The sequence below is a fragment of the Rhinolophus sinicus genome, linkage group LG07, assembly GCF_036562045.2.
Source record: "Rhinolophus sinicus isolate RSC01 linkage group LG07, ASM3656204v1, whole genome shotgun sequence".
In the NCBI taxonomy this organism is placed as follows: domain Eukaryota; kingdom Metazoa; phylum Chordata; class Mammalia; order Chiroptera; family Rhinolophidae; genus Rhinolophus; species Rhinolophus sinicus.
The window spans coordinates 27,672,704-27,695,617 of NC_133757.1; the positions used below are offsets into that span (position 1 = coordinate 27,672,704).

General features: G+C 43.1%; 1 protein-coding gene and 1 long non-coding RNA gene across 2 annotated transcripts in view; both read left to right on the plus strand.

Moving 5' to 3' along the window:
* Window positions 1-14,135, plus strand: part of PDLIM1 (PDZ and LIM domain 1) — a 40,075-nt gene extending 25,940 nt beyond the window's left edge. Inside the window, exons 5-7 of the mRNA XM_019724706.2 lie at window positions 5,723-5,874; window positions 13,047-13,164; window positions 13,603-14,135. Coding sequence (XP_019580265.1) covers window positions 5,723-5,874; window positions 13,047-13,164; window positions 13,603-13,789 — 457 coding nt within the window. The 3' untranslated portion in view covers window positions 13,790-14,135. The remainder of the gene's footprint in view (window positions 1-5,722; window positions 5,875-13,046; window positions 13,165-13,602) is intronic.
* Window positions 14,136-17,832: 3,697 nt separating this feature from the next.
* Window positions 17,833-18,585, plus strand: LOC141572794 (uncharacterized). The gene is made up of 2 exons (XR_012498288.1): window positions 17,833-18,081; window positions 18,210-18,585. It is a non-coding gene; the product is annotated as an uncharacterized LOC141572794 (long non-coding RNA).
* Window positions 18,586-22,914: the final 4,329 nt, after the last annotated feature.

The following is a 22,914-nucleotide window of genomic DNA, read 5'->3' on the forward strand; positions in this document are numbered from 1 at the left end:
GACAGTAGCACAGTATCAGGACTAGAAAATTGACCTAATACGGTCAAGACTCAGACATTTCCACCACCACCAAGATCCCTCAGGTTGCCCTTTTATAGCCACACCTACTTCCCTCCTACCCCTGTGCCCGCCTTAACCCCTGGCATCTACTAATCTGCTCTCCATTTCTATAATTGTGTTATTTCAAGAATGTAATAATACATTAATGGAATCATACAGTATGTAACTTTCTGGGATTGGCTTTTTTTTTTTTTTTTAATGCTCAGCATAATTCACTGGAGATTTATTTGATTTACTGAGATTTTTTTATGTATCAATAGTTCCTTTTTTCTGGTCTAAGGGTTTATCTTTTTTTGTGATAAAAAATACATAGCATAAAAGATATAATTTTAACCATTTTTAAGTGTACAGTACTATATCTGTAGCAACACACACATTGTTGTCCAACGGATCTCTAGAACTTTTTCATCTTGCAAAACTAAAACTATATCCATCGTACAACTCCCCCTTTCCCCGTCTCCCAGCCCCTGGCAGCTATCATTCTACTTTCTAAGAGTAACTACTTAACTACTTTAGACACTACCTCATGGAAGTGGAGTACACAGTATTTGTCTTTTTGTGGCTGGCTTATTTCACTTGGCATAATGTCCTCAAGGTTCATTCATGTTGCAGCACGTGACAGGATTTCTTTTTTTAAGACTGAATAATATTCCATTGCCTGGATCATTTTCTTTATGCATTCATCTGTTCATGGACATTAAGGTCGCTTCCACCTCTCAGCTATTGTGAATAATGCTTCAATGAACATGAGTGTGCAAATAGTGCTTTGAAATCCTGATTTTAGTTCTTTTGGGTATATACCCAGAAGTGGGATACTAAATCATATGGTAGTTCTATTTTTAAGTTTTTGAGGAACCTCCATAGTGTTTTCCGTAGCGCTGCAACATTTTACATTACCACCAGCAGTACACAGGGTTCCAGTGTCTTCGTCCATGCTGACACTTGTTATTTTCTGTTTTGCTTTTGTGTTTGTTTTGTTAGTGGCTGTCCTAATGAGTGGTTTTGATTTGTATTTCCCTGATGGTTAGTGATTATGAGTGTCTTTTCATATGGTTCTTAGCCATTTGTATATCTTTTTGGAGAAATGTCTATTCAAGTCCTTTGCCCATTTTAAAAAAATTGGGTTATTTGCTTTGTGTTGTGGAGGTGTAGATACAAACTCTGGATATTAACACCTCATCAAATATATCGTTTGCAAATATTTTCTCCTACTCCGTTGATTGCCTTTTCACTCTGCTTGTTGTTTCCTTTGCTGTGTAGAAGCTTTTTAGTTTGATGTAGTTCCACTTGTCTAATTTTGATTTTGTTGTCTGTGCTTTGGTGTCATTCAAGAAATCATTGCCACGACTGATGTCATGAAGCTTTTCTCCTATGTTTTCTTCTAGGAGTTCTATGGTTTCAGGTCTTACATTAAGTCTTTGATCCATTTTTAGCTTTTTTATCAATGGTGAGATAAAGGTCCCATTTCATTCTTTGACATACAGACATCCAGTTGTCTCATTACCATTTATTAAAGAGACCATCCTCTCTGCATTGTATATTTTTGGCACCCTTATTGAAGATCATTTGACCACATGTGCCAGGGTTTATTTCTGGGCTGTGTTTTCTGTTCCATTGGTCTATATGTCTGTCTTTATGCAAGTATCATATTCTTTTGATTACTATAGCTTTGTAATATCTTTTGACATCAGAAAACGTGATGGCTCCAGGTTTGTTTTTCTTTCTCAAGATTGTTTTGGCTGTTGGGGTTGAGATTCCATATTAATTTTAGGATTTTTTTTCTCTATTTCTATAAAAAATGTCATTGGGATTTTGATAGGGATTGCATTGACTCTGTAGCTCGTGTTGGATAGTATGGGCATTTTAATAATATTAAGTCTTCCAATCCATGAACATGGATGTCTTTCCGTTTATTTGTGTCTTTGCTGTGTTGATCTAGGTCCCAGAGCCATAGGTATTGCTGTTCTGTGTCGTTGACCTTCTGACCTTCACCCCAGCTGCTCCTTTGATTTGGAACAGGCCTGTGTATCACATAAGCTCTGTAGGCTCAGCCTTCGAAATCCTGCTCTGGGAGACAAGCTCAAGGGGAGTTTCTTCTTACCTTCTAAAGACCACTAGCATCCTTAAATGCCTGGCTATGTCAGCCACCTTATCAGGCTGAGAGTAGCATGTCTGTGATATCCTTGGGGAGACGGACCTATGGTCAGCTCCTAAAAGAGTGGGAGAAAATATTAAATATTTAAGTGATTGGCATACATTCAGCAGCAAGTGCAACTCCGGAAGAAACAAGAACTAGGAAACACAAAGACTGTAAGGTGTAGTTATTCCAAAGGAGTTGAATTTGTTTAAACTCTTGTATTTTGTTATTAAAATTGTAAAGAATGGGTTTAGAATAATTTTGTTACTTTTAGCATCCCACCCTCACAGGTTTTCCTCCAGGTGACTCAGTCATGCATATTGTTTTTTGAAACCTTATCATTGTAGAATTCTTTCTTTCATTGCTGTTACTGTATATAAAAATGACAATGCTTTTTTTGCTCCATTTCTAATGCATGTTTTTGTCCTAGAATTATTTTTTAAAAAATATTGTGGTGTCATTTATTAGTTAGTACCTTATAGTCTAATGTCTAAGACTTAGGCTTAGTGTCTTGGAATATTATTTTTGAATTAGGTGTATCAGTGCTTCAAATAAGGTAATGGAAATTGAAAGTGTTTATAATTTGTCAAGCAGAAGAAAGATTTCACCATTATTTGAGAATAAACAGTAAATTGTTTTTTGTTTTTTTTAAATCATGGAAATACTTTACAAGACTCTTTGCTAGAAGAGTATGTAATGACCTTGTGGTTTGGGTTCTGTCATTTTTAGCGTTCCCTTGGTGGTTTCCAGACATAACAATATACACCAAAGAAGGGGAAAAATTCTCAAGAACATTCCATGGTCTGATCTTGATTTTAAAATAGTTCTAAGTATAATAGGAAAAGGATTCATCAGAAATAATATAAATTTTTTACTGGGCAAACTCAGAACTCAAGACCCAAAGAAAGAGGCATTAACTCAAAGGACAGGGCTGGATAGGTGGGTCAGAGGGAGACCTCGCCTTTGGTTAAAATCACTCCTCAAGCTGGCCTACTGCCTGTGGTATGGGGTTGGGTACACAGTTCCCTACGGGTGGGAGGGAGAGAGACAAAGGCAGGGACCAGCAGTAGCTGTGAGTGGGGTAGGGACAGCTGACTTCCCTTTCCCACTTTGCAGCCAGCACAAGTGACCTGATGACTCTTTCTACTTAAATTTCAACCTTCCCCGGAAGTCTCAAAGCATATGTCACTCTTTGAGGGCCTTGTCCTCTACTGTGAGAACCTGATTATAGTCAAAGGGAAACCCCATGTAAGTGACTCTGCTTCCAGCCGGTGACTTGAGTATACCCAGTGCCCCAGGAGGTTGACCTGGAAAGAGAAAGAGAGGGGAGGGCCAGGAAACTTGGGGAGAATTACGCAGGGAAAACATATACCTCAGTTTTCTTTTTAAAATGGAATTATACAGTGGGTGGGTGGGAAGCGAGTGAGTAAAATAATTGGTGTAATTCATTTGCACTTGTAAAAGTGGGCTTCGGCCCTGAAGACAAAGTGGTTAGATTCCCTGAGAAAACTGTTGGTAGCCACGGCCTGCATCCTTAGATGTCACACTCCTCAGAGCCGGCTTCCAGACCCTCCGCTTAAAACAGCCCACTCACCAGGAGGCAGCCTGGTGGGCTCTGTGGCATGCAGCTTTGTGACTCACAAATGACAACTTGTTTACATACAGACCTATCCATCTGCATCGATACAGTGTATCTATCACCTTCTGGTATTTTCTCTTTGGCTCCCTGGACACACTGTCCCTCTTCCCTAGAGGGTGGTGGCTCCTGAGAACGCAGTGGAGGCTAAGAGGCAGGAGGTGAGCTGGGCCCAGGAGGCTTGGTGCCCATTTCCCTGGATGGCCTGGGAGGTCTCCCATCCTAGAGGATCCCCTGTGACCCCGCCGGGGCAGGGAAAGGGTGCGGCAAGAATGAGAGAGGGACTTGACCCACTTGGCAATTTTCATTCATTTCCCTAATACCTGCTGAGCTCTGACTCTGTCCTGGGCACTGATCCAGACCTGGGAATACAGTGGTGAACAAGACAGACCAAAGCCCTGCCCTCGTGGGCTTTACTTTCTCGGGGGAGACAGACAATAAAGAGACAGATAACTGTAAGGATAATAAACGGGGAGAGAAGAGAACACGTGGAGAAAGATGCAGAAGAGTACGGGGATAGCATGGTGGGGGTGGGTGGGCTGTTTTAAGCGGAGGGTCAGGAAGCCCGCTCTGAGGAGTGACTGAATGAACTGTGGGAGCCATGGGCTCTCTGGCGAGAGAGTGTCCTGGGCAGACGGAGTGGTCAGTGCAAAGGCTCTGAGGCTGGTGGGTTTCAGAAGCAGCCTGAAGACGTCTGTCTAGAGCAGGGTGAGCTAGGGGTGGCGGGAGATGTGTTTGGAGAGGGAAGCAGAGCCACATCTTTTAGGGCCTTTCTACGTTTTGTAATGAATATTTACTCCAAAGGGGATGGATTTGATTAAACTTGTATTTTGTTATTGAAACTAAACATTTGGTTCTAAGTCAGATGAAAACACTTTGAGCTACATCACGGCATAATCTGATTCTTATGTTTAAAATACCGCTCTGGCCTCTGGTTGAAAATAAGACTGTCCTGAGGTTGAGAATGGCAGCCAAGGGACGAGTTACACAGCTAGTCAGTGGTGGTCGTACATGATGATGTGGCTCGGACATGTGGTGGAGGTGAGGTGCTGCAACGGGGTGGGACTCAGGATAGACTTCAGGTAAAGCTGACCGGGAAGAGCTACCTCCCTCTTTCCTCCTTCCTAAGACCAGGCAGCAAAACTTCTCTTCTGAAATGGGCCCTGGGGGAAAGAACCCCCAGCTCTGCCTGTCTTGTCCTGTCTGGGGAACCCAGAAAGACCGGCAGGTGTGGGAGACAGGGCCTGAATTGAGGCCTCTGCTCCCGCCCTGGCAGTGGAACAGCGCTTTGCAGTTTCTAACACACTTGCCATTTTCATCCCCACCACCACCCCTGGGAACGAGGCAGGACAGATGCTGTTACCTGTGTGTTGTAGGTGAGGAGACCAGAGCTGCTTGCCATGAGAGACATGACAGTTTATAGAGACAGAAAGCACTTTGCTATCAGGAATAGAAGGAACACTGCGATTTCTGCTCTGGGAAAAGAACACACATGGCCTGTACTGAGGGGACCCCGCTGAGGTTTTAGTGGTCAGGTTGTGGTTGACATTTTCCCTTTCCTAAATTTTCTTTTGACATAATGTCGTTTGTGTAATTTAGAAAGAAGCAAAACATTCCCATTCCATGGTATTAGGCCAAAACGTAATTGAATTACTGAAACTATTTGGAAAAATAGCTTCTGATGGCATTGAAGCAACAGCCAGCTCTGACTACAGACACCTCACGGTGTTGACAGCAGGTGTGTGGCAGAGCTAAGGAGGCCTTCGTCCATTGTGGTAATTTCTATCCGCTCTTTGATTCTGGGGTGTCTTCCTTGGAAGGGGTGCCTGCTGAATTTTCTTTTTTTCACTTCTGACATGTTCTGATGAATTTCCAAACATTCTTTACAGCTTAGAGCATTCTCAGCCTCCAAGTGGACTCGTCATTGACAAGGAATCTGAAGTTTACAAGATGCTGCAGGAGAAACAGGAATCAAATGAGCCCCCGAAACAGTCCACTTCATTCCTGGTTTTGCAGGAAATCCTGGAGTCTGAGGAGAAAGGTAATCAGCTCTGCGTGTGATCAGAGGCCCTTGTTCAAGGCCAGGTGTGAGGGTCAGTCAGGGCTGAAACCAAGGTGAACGGAGCCCCCACTAGCTGGAAAGAGCACAGTGTGCTTTGGAAGGCAAGGCTTTTAAAATGCTAACAGATGGGGAGAGAGAGAGAGAATGTGATCCCAGCCACACCTGGCTAGCTGGTTCCTGTCACCTGTGCGTTAGGAGGCTGAGGCCATTTGTTTGGTTTGCACCCACATGGCACGCTTCTGTGGTGGTTGACACGTGTGAGTAGGTGAAGACCACATGCGATGACAAGCAGAATGAAAATGAAGGAGCAGCACAGTGAAGCCAGGGGGGCTTTCACTTTGTGGCTGTGCGTATGCTCTTGCTCTAGGGTGGATGGCCTCCTGAGAGGCTAAGAGCCCTCTGCATGGGACCTTGGGCAAATCTCTGAGCCTTTCCAGGCCTCTTTTCTCATCTGTCAACCGGGGATAAAAATCCTTTCCTCTCAGATTGGTGTGAGGTTCAAATTTCATAAACTGCGCAGAACACCCGTCACCGTGACGGGCACACTGTAGATGCTTCATAACTACCGTGTTTCCCCGAAAATAAGACCTAGCTGGACCATCAGCTCTAATGCGTTTTTTTTGGAGCAAAAATTAATATAAGACCCGATCGTATTTTAATATAATAGGAGCGGGTCTCATATAATATAAGACGGGGTCTTAAATTAATTTTTGCTCCAAAAGACGCATTAGAGCTAATGGTCCGGCTAGGTCTTATTTCCGGGGAAACGGTATTATTAGGTTTGAAAGCTCGGCAAGAGGCTCCAGACCAGCCTCTGCTTGTCCATGGTGTGAGTGCATGCCCAGGGCACCTAGGGCCACCCCGTGTGGCTCTGCAGGTCTCAGGAGATAGTCCTCACATTGTAGGCATCATATACTGTGTATTTATTATGGTAATTTTCACTTGGAGAGCAGTAAAACGATCTTAATTCAATGACAACAGTATGAGAGAATTTTGACAGATGGGGGTGTTGAAGAAGGGATGCTTTTCCTCGTGCTCACGAAGGTGTCCCGAGAGCAGCAGCGCTCAGGCTCACGCACCTGCCAGGCGGTTATTCATAGCACCTTTGAGTCTCATGGCCGGCCTACCTAGGAATGACTTTGCTGGAGAGTTGGGTTTTGTACCCCTTCCTGGTCTCTGTGACACCCAGCCCTCTACACTCTGCCTTTGTCCCTTTCTCTCAGGCTCAGGTACCTCATAGGAGTTCTGCTTTCCGCTTCTCTCTCCACCTTTCTCCAACATGGCTGTCTATGAAGGGAGAGTCGGTGCTTCTGGAGGGACACCTGGAGCCTCTGATAGGCCTGCTTCAGCCGGGCCCCGGAGGCATTGACTTATCTGCTCAGGGTAGCCAGTGAGGGTCAGACCTGAGGGCCCCCTGGAAGAGGAACCTCCCTCTGCAAAGCACCCAGCTCTAGATTCAGCCTCCTGGGAGTCCTTCCCTGAGCTGAAAGTTCCCTACTGAACACACCCAACACCCAGGCTTTCTCCGTTTGGGTGGGTTCTTTAGAGAAATTGGCAATTTACAAGCACAGGAAATTAGGGGAAAAGTTCTTTTATGCTAAAAGGATATTGTTCTACCAGTAATTTCCTCCTTTGCTTGGAGTAGCTACAATTAGGAAGTAATGAGCCCTACTCTGTACTAAGTTCCAGCATTGGGCCCTCCTGAAAAATGACTTGAGGGCCAACCCTACTAAAGGATGACAGTTTTGTCAAAACATGAGAAACCACAACTTGCTCTGAGTAAGTGGGTGCAGAGCCCTTCAGTTAAGAGAGGAAGAGGCAGTCCATTCCAGCCCAAAGTAGGACATAGACACTGTAGAGGTCATCTAGCCGAATGCCCTCATGTCAGAGAGAAGGACCTGAAGTCCAGCTCAGGGGAGCTGCCCTGAGGTGGCAGCTCCATGCTCATCAAGAACTGGACTCCTTCCTTCCTGTGCTCCATGGACCAAGCCTGTTGCTTCCATTCTCAAGGTTACCTCGTGGTCAGTTGGCAGCTGGTGCTCCAGCCATCATGCCCTGCTCCAGCCACGAGGAAGGAAGAAGGGGAAAAGGGTTAATTGGGAAGTCCCACTTTCAGATGAACCAGCTTGCTCTTTCCCAGAAGTCCCCCACTACTATTCCATTTACATTTTGACTAGAATTTAGTCACATGGCCATATCTAGTTGCAAGAGAGTCTGAAAATAATAGTTTCCCTGCCCCCTGGGCTGAATATCTTCTTGCCCCAAAGAAAATAAAATTTTTTTTCTAAAAAAGAAGAGGGAGATAATGGACCTTGTAGTCTCTCCCATATCTCTTACTATGCACTTGCATTAAATTTTCACTAAATGAAACAACACAGATTCTAATCTAAATGTCACCCACATGTAGAAGGCTCTCCAGGGAGGGAGCGCAAATGCCTTTTTAAATTTGAGATGAAATGGTCAAAGCTTGGACAGTGGCTGGTACATGGAAAAAGCACTCGATGAGGGGTACTGTCATTCAAGAAGGCATCTGGTTCCTAAAGTAGTGTTTCGTGGTAGAGTGCTGGCATCCAGGCTCTGTCTGTGACCAGCCATGAGACCTTGAGCAAGTTGCTCTAAGCCCTAATTTCTGCACATATCCAGTGAGGCTAATGGCTGCTTCATGGATGGTTTGAAGTATTAAGGGAAATGGCACGTGTATAAAGTGTCAGGTACACAGTCAGGTCCCCGTGGGGGTTTTGGCTGCAAGAGGGTTTGGTGGTAAACCTCCAAAGATGCTATGTGGGTCTTTCATTTTGGGTGAAATTCAGCCTCTGGTCTAGGAGAAAGGGTCTTGGGTTCCTCAAGCTTCATCTTGCTCTGGATCAAATTCCAAATTTTTTTTTTTAATTCTGGTGAAATACATCTGACATAAAATGTACCATCTTAACCATTTTTAAGTATACATACAATTCAGTGACATGAAGTACATTTATACTGTTGTGCTACCATCACCACCATTCACCACAGAATTCTTCATCTTGCAAAACTGAAACTCTGCCCATGAAACACTCACTCCTTATTGCCCACTCCCCCAGCCCCTGGAAACCACCATTCTACTTTTGTTTCCATGAATTTGACGACTCCAAGTACTTCATGTGAGTGGACTCCTACAGCATTTATCATTCTGTGACGGTCTTATTTCACTGAGCATAGTGTCCTCATGGTTCATTCATGTTGTAGCACGTGTTAGTATTTCCTTTTTAAGGCTGAATAATATTCTTTAATATGTATGTACCACATCTTGTTTATCTGTTCATCCATCCATTGAAGGACATTTTTAACAAGAGGAAACTTGGAGGGAGACATGGACTGAGAAAAAATAGGGGCTCCGAGGTAAGAAAGCTGGAGCCTTGCTCATTAAGTATCAACGCTCATTCTGGCTGTTGCCCAGTGTTCCAGGAGAATTCTCAGATGATCAAATCATGAGGACCACCAGGTGCTAGGTCAAGGACCATGACTTTGATTCTGTAGGCAATGTGGAGCCATGGAAGGTTTTGAGCAGTGCAGTGCATGGAAAGAAAGCTGTGCTTTATTGACTCAACTCATTTTCACTTTTCTTCCAGAAAGCTTTGAGCCATTAAAATCCCAGGCTGGAAGAAGAGAAATTTGGAAATGTTTGTAGTTGCCCAGAGTCTCAAGGGAGCTGATATTTTTACTGTAAGCTAGTTGAGAGGGAAGGAAGAAGTGAAATTTGTTTGTATTTTCAGTTTTGGCTAAATAAGTGAGTGAAGAAAATAGAGCCAGTAGGTGGCGCTATAGGGCTGAACAAGTCGCACCCAGGATGGCTTTATCCAGCGTGCAGCCGCCTCTGCTCCCCTGTGCCGTTTCATGGAGTTCAGTTTTCTTTATTCCAGAATTGGTTATGGATTCTCCTCCTACGAAGTGAGGCTTGTATATCTCTCCTTTCTTCTCTCCTTATACCCTCTTGCACCCCCTGCCTTTTCCTGGTAATTTTTCTGCTGATTCAATGAGTTGTTTGAAAAACACAGCCCATCACATAAGAGACCCTGACTGCCTTGAGTTGGTTCCCTCAGCACTGTTTCCTTTCCAAGCTGTCCAGGTATGCGGAGATGCTGCCACTTCCTTCTTTTTACAGTGTAGGCAGCCAAGGTGGCTCCAGCACCAATAGCCAGAAGATGAGAGAGTCCATTTGGTGTGCTTGGAGGCATGAAGCTGCTCGTCCAGGCCCTTCTGAGATTCCTGTAGGGGGCCAGGATCAGGGTGAGATCAGGAAGGCATTCGCCTGGGGTACAAAATTTAAGTTATTCAAAAAATTCAATAATCAAGACACAAATGATACTTTAATGCAGTTTAAAAAAACAATTTTTTTTGCAAAAATATTAATGCAAAAGAACATTCCATAATGTACAAAGTTGGGACTGTGGCCAAGGAAGGGAGGAAGGTTTAGGGAGGCAAGACGGTACCTTGGGCTCAGGGATAACCAAAGCACCAAGGTGGTTTCCTCGATACACCTGCCGACGGGGCAGCACCAGCCCTTCCCCAACCAAGCCTGTCTGTAGAGCTCACAGCTGAATCAGTTCCCAGCCCTGCTGGGAGAAACCTGAGAGACTGTGTCCTAAACACCCATGATGGGCCATTAAAATCCCAGGCTGCTTTGAAATATCCACTCTTGGGGCTCTCCATCAGGCAGCCAAGTATCCCCAGCTCTTTCATTATATTAGTTAGCAGTGGCTTGCAGCAGCAAATGCATTTCTTGCACCTGTTACTCAAGGGCTGCTGCTCAGGAGTGGCTTGGCCGGGTTTAGCAGGGCTGGGCCGGGCTCCGTGAGTCTTCTCATGCTGGAGCCCAGAAGAGGGAGACTCTCCAGGGCTTGCTGTTCTTGTGGTGTAGGGCGGAAGCTCAGTGGAGACCAAGCCACACAAGTGCACTTGATGCTTCTGACTGAACAGGGTTCACATCTGCTCATATCCCATTGGCCAAAGCAAGTTATACGGCAAACCCAAAGTCTGGGATGGGGAAGTACACTCCACCAAGAGCAGTTGATATTTTGGGCCAGATAAATCCTTATGGTTGGGCTGCCCTGTGCATTTTAGGACATTTAGCAGAATCCCTGGCCTCTACCCACTGGATGCTAGTAGCACTCCCCTCTAGTGTGACAACAAAAACTGTTCCCTAGGAGACAGAATCATCTCCAGTACAGAATCACTGACGTACTGGGAAGCATGCGAAGATAGGGAGGGTAGAGAATTGAGCAAAATGTATAATCTACCACGCCTAGCCACTTATAGTGCCCCTATTTGAACACATCTCAGTTTTAGGTTCAGAAGCGCCAGTCAGCATACAGGGATTCGATTTCTAAAAGGACAGGAGAGCCAGGCCAGGGTCCTCATTTGTCAGTCCCAGGGTTTCCCACCATGGCTGTAGTTATGAATGACGCTGCCCTCCCCGCTCTCCTTACCTTACACAGAAAGCCATCTTTATTGCTCTTATCCAGTGGTTCTCAAAGTGTGGTTCCTGGACCAGCAGATCGGCAGCACCAGCAGCATCTGCGAACATGTTAGAAATGCCTTACCCCAGGCCCTACCTTAGGTCTTACCCCAGGCCCTACCCCAGGCCTTACCCCAGGTCTTACCCCAGGGCCTACCCCAGGCCTTACCCCAGGCCCTACCCCTGGCCCTAGCCCAGACCTTACCCCAGGCCCTACCCCAGGCCCTACCCCAGGCCCTACCCCAGGCTCTACCCCAGGCCCTACCCCAGGCCCTACCCCAGGCCCTACCCCAGGCCCTACCCCAGGCTCTACCCCAGGCCCTACCCCAAGTCTTACCCCAGACCCTACGCCAGGCCCTACCCCAGTCCATACCCCAGGTCCTACCCCAGTCCTTACCCCAGGCCCTAACCCAGGCCTGCTGAATCAGAAATTCTGGGGTAAGCCTAGCAATCTGTGTTTTGTAATAAGCCCTCCTGGTGATCTGATGCACAATGAAGGTTGAGAACAGCTGCTTTAGTCCAAAGAAGTGGGTTTTAACCAGGGGTATAGGATGAGGCCTCCTGGGTCCCCTGCACCTAGAGGTGCTTGTTCAGCAGACCTGGGGTACACCCTGGTCTTTGAATTTTATGAAATCTGGTGCCCGGGATGCTCATAGGTGCTTTTTCGGAACCACTGTTGTAGAGACTTCTTTGGCTCCTTCGGCCAAAGCATGTTGAACTAAGGTAGGGACCGTGATGCATTTGTCATGGCAGTCTGTCATTCATTTCCGCATATTTCTTGAGCCTCTGTTGTTTGCTAAACCCCATGCTATGCTTTGTGGACTATTGAAAAATACATAAAACAGGGTTTTTGTGCTCTAGTCATTTGCAGTCCTGACAGAGACCTGTGTGAATAGCTGATGCACATAACAGTACTGCAGGGCACATCGTAGGAAAAAAATAAGGGACATGGAAATACACCCAGCTAATGACACAGCAGTGATAGTAAAATTAGTAGCTTGCCATTATGGATAGCTGCCATGACACAGGGCTCTGAAGAAGTGATGAAAGTAGCTGTAGTCAGTTCAGCACCCAGCAACTAGGAGCATATTTTGTGTGTATGAAGCTGACTGCAGGAAGGCTGCTTACTATGCTCTGTAACAGCTGCTTTTCCTCTGGCTGTTTGTAGCATGCGCCACTGTAGTGATTTTGTTTTCCTTGTGAATTGGGTTTCTTTTTGGCATCTAACTACACTGTCTTTTGATGATCAAGTACTGCCTTTATTCATTCATTCATTCATTCATTCATTCATTCATTCATTCAATCTGTATAAGGCATCTTTAAGTTCCCCTGTCAGTGTTTGCATGTATTTAATTAGAATGTAATAATTATGTGTGTTGAGGGATGGCCATGTGCCAGGTACTATGGGAGGGCTTTATGGGCATTTTTAAATAGTTTTGTACCACTGTGAAGGGAAACATGATGTCCTGTTTTATAAAAAAGGAAACCGGGGACCAGAGAGGTTAAGTAACTTGCCCAGGATCACAGCAGTCAGATCTGTTTGAATCCAGTCTCCATGACCTTGCTGGAACATACGTATAAATGACTCTGAAAGAACTAAGTGATACTTAAATTGCAGTCTTGAACTTCCTGGCCAACCCAGGTGTTTTCCTCATTTTAGGGGATCCCAACAAGCCCTCAGGATTCAGAAGTGTTAAGGCTCCGGTCACCAAAGTGGCCGCCTCTATTGGAAATGCCCAGAAGTTACCCATGTGTGATAAATGTGGCACCGGCATTGTGTGAGTATCTGCATCCCGTAGGCCTTGGGGGACCTGCGGGTTGGGTAAACCATGAAAATATGGAAAAGTGCTGGATGTTGCATATCTTGGGTATGATGGGGAAAAAAAATACTACCTGAAAAATGGAGCAGAGAGACTTGGTAGGTCCTGTGTCCTAGAGTCAGCGGGTGAAGGTTTTCCTTGGCCATAGAACCCTTAGGATGTGAACATGTGAAACCAGAAGAAGCAGGGCTGCTCTGTTGAAGAGGGAGAGACTTCTGCAGTTTCAAGTGTCATGTCTCTGGACTCCAGGAATGAGAGGTCCCCTTTATGACTGGAGGCCCATTGGGAGGCCCTGATCTGCCCTTTGATGGGCCTCTGGGGAGAAGCCCCCTGGCCCTGGTGACACTTTTGTGTGCTCATCACTAATGGAGCCACTTTCCTCCCTCCCTCCTGCAGTGGTGTGTTTGTGAAGCTACGGGACCATCACCGCCACCCTGAGTGTTATGTGTGTACCGACTGTGGCACAAACCTGAAACAGAAGGGCCATTTCTTTGTGGAAGATCAAATCTACTGTGAAAAGCATGCCCGAGAGCGGGTCACGCCACCTGAAGGCTACGACGTGGTCACTGTGTTCCCCAAGTGAACCAGCAGATCTGCACCCAACACTGTTCTCCAACCAGCCCCTGTTGTAACCTGTTCTCTAAATGCCCTGGCCCTCTCCTCTCTTGGAAGTTCTTGTTTACTTTGGTTTTATCCCTGCTCATGAAATGTCGCTTCCCTCTGCCTCTGCTAACTGACTCACACTGCTGTGTGATGCCGGCTTTTACCACTAATGGAAAATTGTTCTGTTCAGTGTCCCCATGCCAGCCTCATGGTGTCTTCTCACCTCAGTTCATCTCTGCTGCAAATGGACATCAGCCGAATTTGAACCAAACCGAATTTAATATCTGAAATGGATTTTGTTTTTACTCAATAAATTTATAAACTAAGGTGGTGTGGTGGCCTTTATCATATTGGATAATAATGGGTTAAAACTTTGGGGATAATGGTTTAACCCCCATTGCCAGCTCTCACTGACTGGTGCTTGCCTGGGCAATGGCTCTAATTGTTTTGCATTCCAAATTGTCCTTTCATTTTCCATTTTCTTTTTTTGCTCATTCTCCAATCTAAATGAAGATATTGGGTAAAAATCAGTTTTTAGCCTGACTATCAAAATAGTCTTACTTTACAAGCACACATCTCCAAAAGAAACTTTCTTATTCCTTATAAATGCATCTGTAAAATAAAAGAGTTGAGCTAAATCATGGTCCAATTGTAAAACATGCAAACTCACTGCGTTCTGGTAACTGCAATATGCTAAAATTCCACAAGATGGCGTGCTTTCCCCTATGAAAGCAGAACCAAGGGCCTGAAGTGGTCAGCTTTCCTAGAAATCTGACTTGGTTTTTTTGCTTCATGGAAACAAGGAACAACATCTTTCTCTCCTCCCCCTTTCCTTATCTATACTTAAAAACCAAACAAAACATCTTATTTACTTTTTATATACAAAAAAATGACAATAAAAATAAATGTGCTTTTAGTAATTTCTACTCCTTTTTCTTAGTTTTTTCTTCTAGAGCAATATGGACTTTTCCCTTCTTTTTTGTAATCTTTCAAATATCTGACTTCATCTTTCTTTTCTCTCTCTCTTTGCTCCTTTCCTCTCTGGACCTACACTTAGTTATTTCAACTTAATATATAAAAGGGTTTCATGATTGTGAGCAACAGCTCTCCCTGCAGCTGGGCTGGCGACCAACTGCCTCAGCTGGGGGATCGCAAGGCTCATAATACCAGCATGGGCCAGGGAGCTGTGTCCTACACAACTAGACTGAGAAACAACAGCTTGAACCGGAGTGGGGGCGGGGATGGGGGTGGCCGAAGAACGGGGAAAAAGAAAAATTAACTTGATTATATAATCTGAAAGACAAATTTACAGTGCATGATTTATTGCTTTAAAAAATATTTTCCACTTTACCTCACTCTTTGATCCTATGTTTTTTCCTGAGCTATGCTACCTGCAATGGGATCTGCTTCTGTATTTTCCAGAACCATTTTGATTATAAAGATCAGAGTTTTATTAACTCAATGAAGAAATTAATTGAAAACATCAGGATTCTGAGCTCACCATGGATCCAAGCAAGGCCAAGATACTTTCTTTCTGAGCAATCATTCATGTTCTTGTCTCTTCCAAGTCTAAAATTTATCTAGACCTATCTGTGACATTTAGTGTTTTAACACTAAAATCTTGCCCAGAGCACAGTCATCCATCGGAAAGACCCTGGGGATCACTTAGTCAGTTCTATCATTTTATTTTATTTTATTTTTATTTTTATTTTTTTAAAGGGTAGTTAAAACCAACAACTTTTTTAATTTTTCTTTTTTAACTGGGAACAGTGTGTTTTTCCAGGGCCCATCAGCTTCAAGTTGTTGTTCTTTCAATCCAAGTCCAATCGCCATTTTCAATCTTAGTTGCAGGGGGTGCAGCCCACCATCCCTTGCGGGCCTCGGGTTGAACGAGCAACCTTGTGGTTGAGAGCCCACTGGCCCACTGGCCCATGTGGGAATTGAACCGGCAGCCTTTGGAGTAGGATCACTGTAGGATCACGGAGCTCCAATCGCCTGAGCCACCAGGCCGGCACCATGATTTAGTCTTGGTGGGTTATATGTTTCTAGGAATTTATCCATTTCTTCTAGGTTATCAAATATGTTGGCATTTCTCATAAGGCAGATTTAGTGGTGAAGAATTCTCTCTGCTTTTGTAAAGGTAAGTGTTTATCTTCCCTTCATTTCTGAACGATAGCTTTGCTGAGTAAAGTGTTCTTTGTTGGCAGTTCCTTTCTTTCAGTACTTTGAATGAATCGTTCCATTCTCCCCTGGTCTGCCAGGTCTCTGTTGAGAAATCTGTCAATAGCCTTTCCCTTTCATGAGAGAAATTTCTCTTGTTGCTTTTAAAATTCTCTCTTTGCTTTTGATTTTAAACAGTTTTATTTGTGTTTGGGAGAAGATTGCTTTGGATTGAAATTTTGGGGTGACCTTTTAACTTCATGCCCTTGGATGTCCAAATCTCTTCCTAGGTTTGAGAAATTGTCAGCTATTATTTCATTAAAGAAACCCTCTACCCTTTTCCCCCCTCTCTTTTCCTAGGACTCCGATGATGCATACATTATTTTTCTTGATAGAGTCCAATAAGTCCTATAGGCTTTCTTTATTTCTTTTCATTGTTTTTTCTTTTTGCTACTCTGAAACGATCATTTCAGTTGACCTGTCTGCTAGCTCACTGATTCTTTCCTCTGCTTGTTTTAGTCTTCTGTTGAAACTGTTGAATTCTTCACTTCAGTTATTGTATTCTTCAGCTCCAAAATTTGTATGTTTTATATTTCTTTGTTAAACTTCTCATTTTGTTCTTTTATTGTTTTCCTGATACCACTAAATTGTTTATCTGTATTCTCTTGTAGCCCTCTGAGACTATTTAGAACAATTGTTTATAATTCTTTGTTGGGCAATTACTGGACCACCATTTCTTTGGGGCCCAATTATGAGAGATTTACTGTAGTCCTTTGGTGGACTCATTTTTCCCTGATTCTTCATGATCCCTGGAACCTCGCATAGGTGTCTGAAGATTTGAAAAAGCAGTTACCTCTTTTAGTCTTTTTCAGTAAGAGAAGACTTTCACCTGTGGGTGGGGGCATGCTGGAGTATGCTGTGACTCTAAGTCAAGAGGTGCAGGGGGTGAAGTGTGGGAGCATGTGGCAACACTGGCTCTGGGAAGGCATAATGTCTGTGGCTCAAGCTGCTGGGGTCCACAGCATTGAGAATTCTGTGGACCTTGCTGAGCACTGCCAGGGGTCTGCAGTGGCTGCAAGGGCTGTAAGGGTCCCCAGTGGTGCCTCCGGGACCAGGACAGGCACACTAGTGGTTAGAGCTGGTGGTAAGCACACAGCTGCATGGGCCAGCTGTAGGCTCTATGTGGGGGCAGGGGCCAGATGCAGACATACGTAGTGTGGAGGGGCCAGGGTAGGCAGCAGGGGTCAGGCTCACTAAGGACTCACTGGCAGTTACAGAGGCCCTACTGGGGTGTACACTCCCTGCAGGTGTGTGCACTGCAGTGAATGTCAGGGATGGGGGTTAGGCCGTGTGCATGCAGGCGCCCCGCTGGAGAGGCTAGCTACAGGTGTGCTTGGGGATGCTCGCCAGGGACAGAAGACAGGACCTGATCTGGGCCCACAAGCAGCTGCAGGTGCCCTGGCTGTCAGTGTGCTCTCTCATGGGTGCACACCCTCCCCCCAAGCATATACTCTGCAGTGGAAGCCAGAGGTGGGGGTCGGGTTGGGGACAAATGGGTGCTCAGCTGGAGGGGCTAACTTCAAGTGTGTGCCCAGCAGTGGGTGTTTACGTGTGTGTGTGTGTGTGTGTGTGTGTAGGCTGACGTTTTGCACTCACACAGCTGCAGAGACCTGAGTTGGCTTCTGGTGTGATTCCTGGATTCCAATTGGGGTGGGGCCAGGAAGTGGGGAGGGACTCCAGCAGCTGGCATCAGCAAGTGTGAATACCTGTGGGACAAAAGCTGGTGTCATCTGCAGGGGGTCCAAGCTGGCTGTGCTGGCTATGTTGGTTTTGTCAGTGGTGAAATCTGCTGGGTGTGTCTTCTGAGCAGGTCACTGTGAACCACAGTGTTCCTGCCATGTGGCTGCTATTAGTAACCCTTTCTTTTCTTCCTGGTTCCTAGCATCTCTATACATCTCCGCTTTGCTGGTCTGGGTGGGATGAAGCTGAAGCAGGACCTGTGTGTGGTTACCCGAAAGGATAGAGAAGCCAGTTGCTCGCTCCGCTGTTCCTTTCCTAGTGAGGGGAACTCTTTTGAGCTGGAAGTTCCCTCTTGGTGCTGAACAATGCCAGGTTGGAGGATAAAATGATTTTTAACATGAACTTGTACCTGTATTCTACCTTCTCACGAATTAGAATCCTGGCCAGAGTACCTGGAAAGTAGATTTTGTACTGAAATATTCCCATGTATCTTTGTTTAGGATTTTAATTGTCAGCAAAAGCAAAGGCAAAGAGACTGTATGTCTTGGATTAATAGTCCAGTTTCGTTTTGAGCTCTGATGGAGGGTTTCAGGTAAAATAATGCAGCTTCCTAACCTTTGCTATCCTTACCATCTGAGGTAAAACAGCTTGTCATAAACTTCCACTGTCTTTAAGGTAGCTGACATTTGTGTAGCAGAGAGTTAAATTTTAAAAACAATGTTTCCTATGCTCAATATTATATTTAAAATTTCTTCAGGGGTGGCTGGTTAGCTCAGTTGGTTAGAGCATGGCACTGGTAGCTCCAAGGTTGCCGATTCGATCCGTTCATGGGCCACTGTGAGCTGCACCCTCCTTAAAAAGTAAATAAAATAACATTTCTTCAGATTCAGGTAATCAAAAACAGCCTACATTTGCGAAATGAAAGATCCTTCAACTTGTAGCTCTGATATTAACCCACTGCGTGACTGCTGTGTTTCCCCGAAACTAAGACCTAGCCGGACAATCAGCTCTAAGGCGTCTTTTGGAGCAAAAATTAATATAAGACCCGGTGTTATATAACATAATATATAACATAATATATAACACCGGGTCTTATATTAATTTTTGCTCCAAAAAACGCCTTAGAGCTGATTGTCTGGCTAGGTCTTAGTTTCGGGGAAACACGGCATATGCAGATGTCTTTGCTTCTTTGAGCCATTATTACATTACTCTTAAAATAAGTCAAGAATTTCATTAGATGATTTCTAAGATCTATTCCAGTTCAATTATTTCTATGTATTCTTCCTTCTGTGACGAGTAAAATGGCCAAGCACATGACATGAACCCCCAGAAAGGTTGCATAGACAGAGCTAAGACACAAGTTTCTCAGGCAGAGGGATTGCTCTGAAGAGAGACAGTGAGAGAGAATTATTTTTAAACAATTTATATCTATCTATATCTATATATCTATACACACATATGCATACACATAATACATATATGAGTATATGTTTGTTTTTTTAGACTTTATCATTTATATCCCTCACACAGTGCCAACCCCCTTCCCCCATCCACTACCCCTCTGACTATCCACACAGCCATTATATTTACATTGTCTCTATTCCTAATGCTGTACTCCGCTTCTTGTAACTATATATATATACATACATATATATATATATACATATATGTATGTAAACTTGTAGTTGACATTCATTATTGTTCAGCTTCGGCTTCAGGTGTACAGTGCAGTGATCAGGCATCTACATCTTCCCTGAGGTGGTCTCCCCAATGAGACAAGTGTCCATCAGATACCCTACAAAATCTTTACAACGTTATTGATTACATTCCCCAAATTGACTTTTGTGACCCCGTGGCAATCGTGTGGTTACTGACTGCTTTCTAATCCCCTCACCTTCCCCCTTATCCCCACCCCCTCCCATCTAGCAACCCTCAGTTTTTCCTCTGTGTTTCTGAGACTGTTTCTGATTAATACGTTCATTTATTCTTTTATTTAGATTCCACATATAAGTGAGATCATATGGTATTTGTCTTTCTCTGTCTGACTTATTTCACTTAACGTAAGGTTCTCTAGGTCCATCCATGTTGTTGCAAATGGTAAGATTTCATTCTTCTTTATGGCTGCGTAATACTCCATTGTATAAATGTACTACAGGTTCTTAATCCAGTCGTCGATCGATGGGCCATTTCCGTTGTTTCCATGTCTTGGCTATTGTGTATAGTGCTGCAATAAACATAGGGGTACATACATTTTTTTGAATTAGAGTTTTGGATTTCCCTGGATAGATACCTAGCAGTGGAATAGCTGGGTCATAAGGTAGTTCCATTTTCATATTTTTGAGATACCTCCATACTGATTTCCATAGTGGCTGCACCAATCTGCAATCCCACCAGCAGTGCACAAGGGTTCCTTTTCTCCACAATCTCGTCAGCACTTGTTGTTTGTTGATTTCATCATGACAGCCATTTTGACTGGGGTGAGGTGGTGTCTCACTGTGGTTCTTATTTGCATTTCTCTAATGATTAGTGAGGTTGAGCATTTTTCTTATGTCTGTTTGCCATCTGTATGTCCTTTTTAGAAAAATGTCTCTTCATGTCCTCTGCCCACTTTTTAATTGTTTTTTTTAATTGTTTTTTTTTTTTTTGAGTTGAGTTTTTTATAAATTTGGGATATTAACCCCTTATTGGATATATCATTGGCAACTATCTTCTCCCATTCAGTAGGATCCCTTTTTGTTTTATTGATGGTTTCCTTTGCTGTGAAAAAACTTTTTAGTTTGATGTAATCCCACATGTTTAGTTTTTCTCTTATTTCCCTTGCCCAAGGGGATATATCAATAAAAATCTTACTCTGGGTAATATCTGTAAAGTTTCTTCCTATATTTTCTTCTAGGAATTTTATGGTTTCAGATCTTACATTTAAGTCTTTAACCCATTTTGAATTTATTCTTGTATATGGTGTAAGGAGGTGGTCCAGCTTCATTTTTTTGCATGTGTCTGTTCAGGTTTCCCAGCACCATTTATTGAATAGACTGTCTTTATCCCACTGTAAATTCTTGCTTCTATTTTCGTTGATTAAATGACCATATAGGCATGGATTTATTTCTGGGCTCACTATTCTGTCCATTGATCTATGTGTCTGTTTTTATGCCAGTGCCATGCTGTTTTGATTACTGTAGCCTTGTAGTATAATTTGATGTCAGGTATCGTTATACCTCCCACTTTGTTCTTATTTCTCAAGATTGCTGAGGCTCTCCGGGGTCTTTTATAGTTCCATATAAATTTTAGGATTATAAGTTCTATTTCTGTGAAAAATGTCCTTGATATTTTGGTAGGAATTACATTGAATCTGTATATTGCCTTAGGCAGCATGGACATTTTAATGATATTAATTCTTCCTATCCATGAGCATGCTATGTGTTTCCATCTATTTGTATCTTCTTTAATTTCTCTCTTCAGTGTCTTATAATTTTCTGAGTATAGCTCTTTTACTTCTTTGGTTAAATTTATTCCCAGGTATTTTATAGTCTTTGAAGCAATTATAAATGGGATTGTTTTCTTAATTTCTCCTTCTGATATTTTATTATTGGTATATACAATTGCAACTGATTTCTGAGTATTAATTTTGTATCCGGCTACTTTACTAAATTAATTTATCAGTTCTAATAATTTTTTGGTGGAGTCTTTAGGGTTCTCTATATATAGTATCATGTCATCTGCATATAATGACAATTGTACTTCCTCCTTACCAATTTGGATGCCTTTTATTTCCGTTTCTTGTCTGATTGCTGTGGCTAGAACTTCCAGCACTATGTTGAATAGAAGTGGAGAAAGTGGGCAACCTTGCCTTGTTCCTGATCTTAAGGGGATGGTTTTAGCTTTTCTCCATTGAGTATGATGTTAACTGTAGGTTTATCATATATGGCCTTTATTATGTTGAGATATGGTCACTCTGTTCCCACTTTCTTAAGAGTTTTTATCATAAATTGCTGCTGGATTTTGTCAAATGCTTTTTCTGCATCTATTGATATGATCATATGATTTTTATTTTTCATTTTGTTAATGTGGTGTACCACATTAATTGATATGTGGATGTTGAACCACCCTTGTATATCAGGCATGAATCCTACTTGATCATGGTGTATGATCTAAAATTGTTTTAAAATCTATTCTTGTTCCAGAACCTGAGGCAGTGTACATCAGATGAGGGATTGGACAGCCAATAACGGCATTTCTTTCTTTTTTTTTTTTTTTACGGCATTTCTTTGTAATCAAGTTCTTTGAATCTTTGGACCCTGGCTTCCTGAAGTCTAAAGATTACGAAAGTACAAATTTTTCTGAACTCTCATTTTTATTTGTCATGGTGAAACTATTGACTCTGTAACTGTTTAATTTTAAATCAATTTTTTTATTGCCAAAGTGAGACTGCAAGATACATAATAATTACTCAACAAATGTTCCTGAAACATAATTAAATTGAAATACTTTCCAATGCAGAGTTCACAAGTTATAAAACCAGAACTGGAATCCTTACCTTGCCTTAGAAATGGAAATTTGGGTGAATTCCGTAAGTTCTGATTCTCATTTTCCTCATCTGTAAAATGGATAAAAAAAAATACCTGTCTCATGAGTTGTGAGATTCAAATAATAAGATATTCACAAAAGTGCTTCATAAACTTCACAGACTTCTATAAATCAAAAGAATTATTGATTTTGAATTAAAGAAAGCAATTTATTTTCTTTTATAAAGCACTTTGACATTCTAGGCACTTTATTGAAAAATCTAATAGTGGTTTTACAGAAGACTATTTAAAGTAGGTTCTTTCACGTAATATAAAGTGGCACTTTTATTTTATTACACTTAGAAAGTGCTCTAAATATATTATTAGGTTGCTGCAAAAATAATTGTGGTTTAAAAGGTTAAAAATAATTGCAGAAACCGCATTACTTTTGCACCAAACTGATATATTCTTGTCTGTGAACTCTGGACATGGTGGCCTTTCCAGACTGAGGTATTTTTTATGTAGTTAGTTCTACCCTAAGCTTGACTACTTGGTGAATGCTTATTAGCCTTGCTTCTCTGCTGCTACAGAAGCTATGGAGGGAAGCTTTTCTCTCTCAGGACCTGCCTGCTGACTTCCTCTGAGATTGACTCTTCCTGCTGCAGGACTGAGCACATTTCATCACCAGCAGTGTGGAAGACTA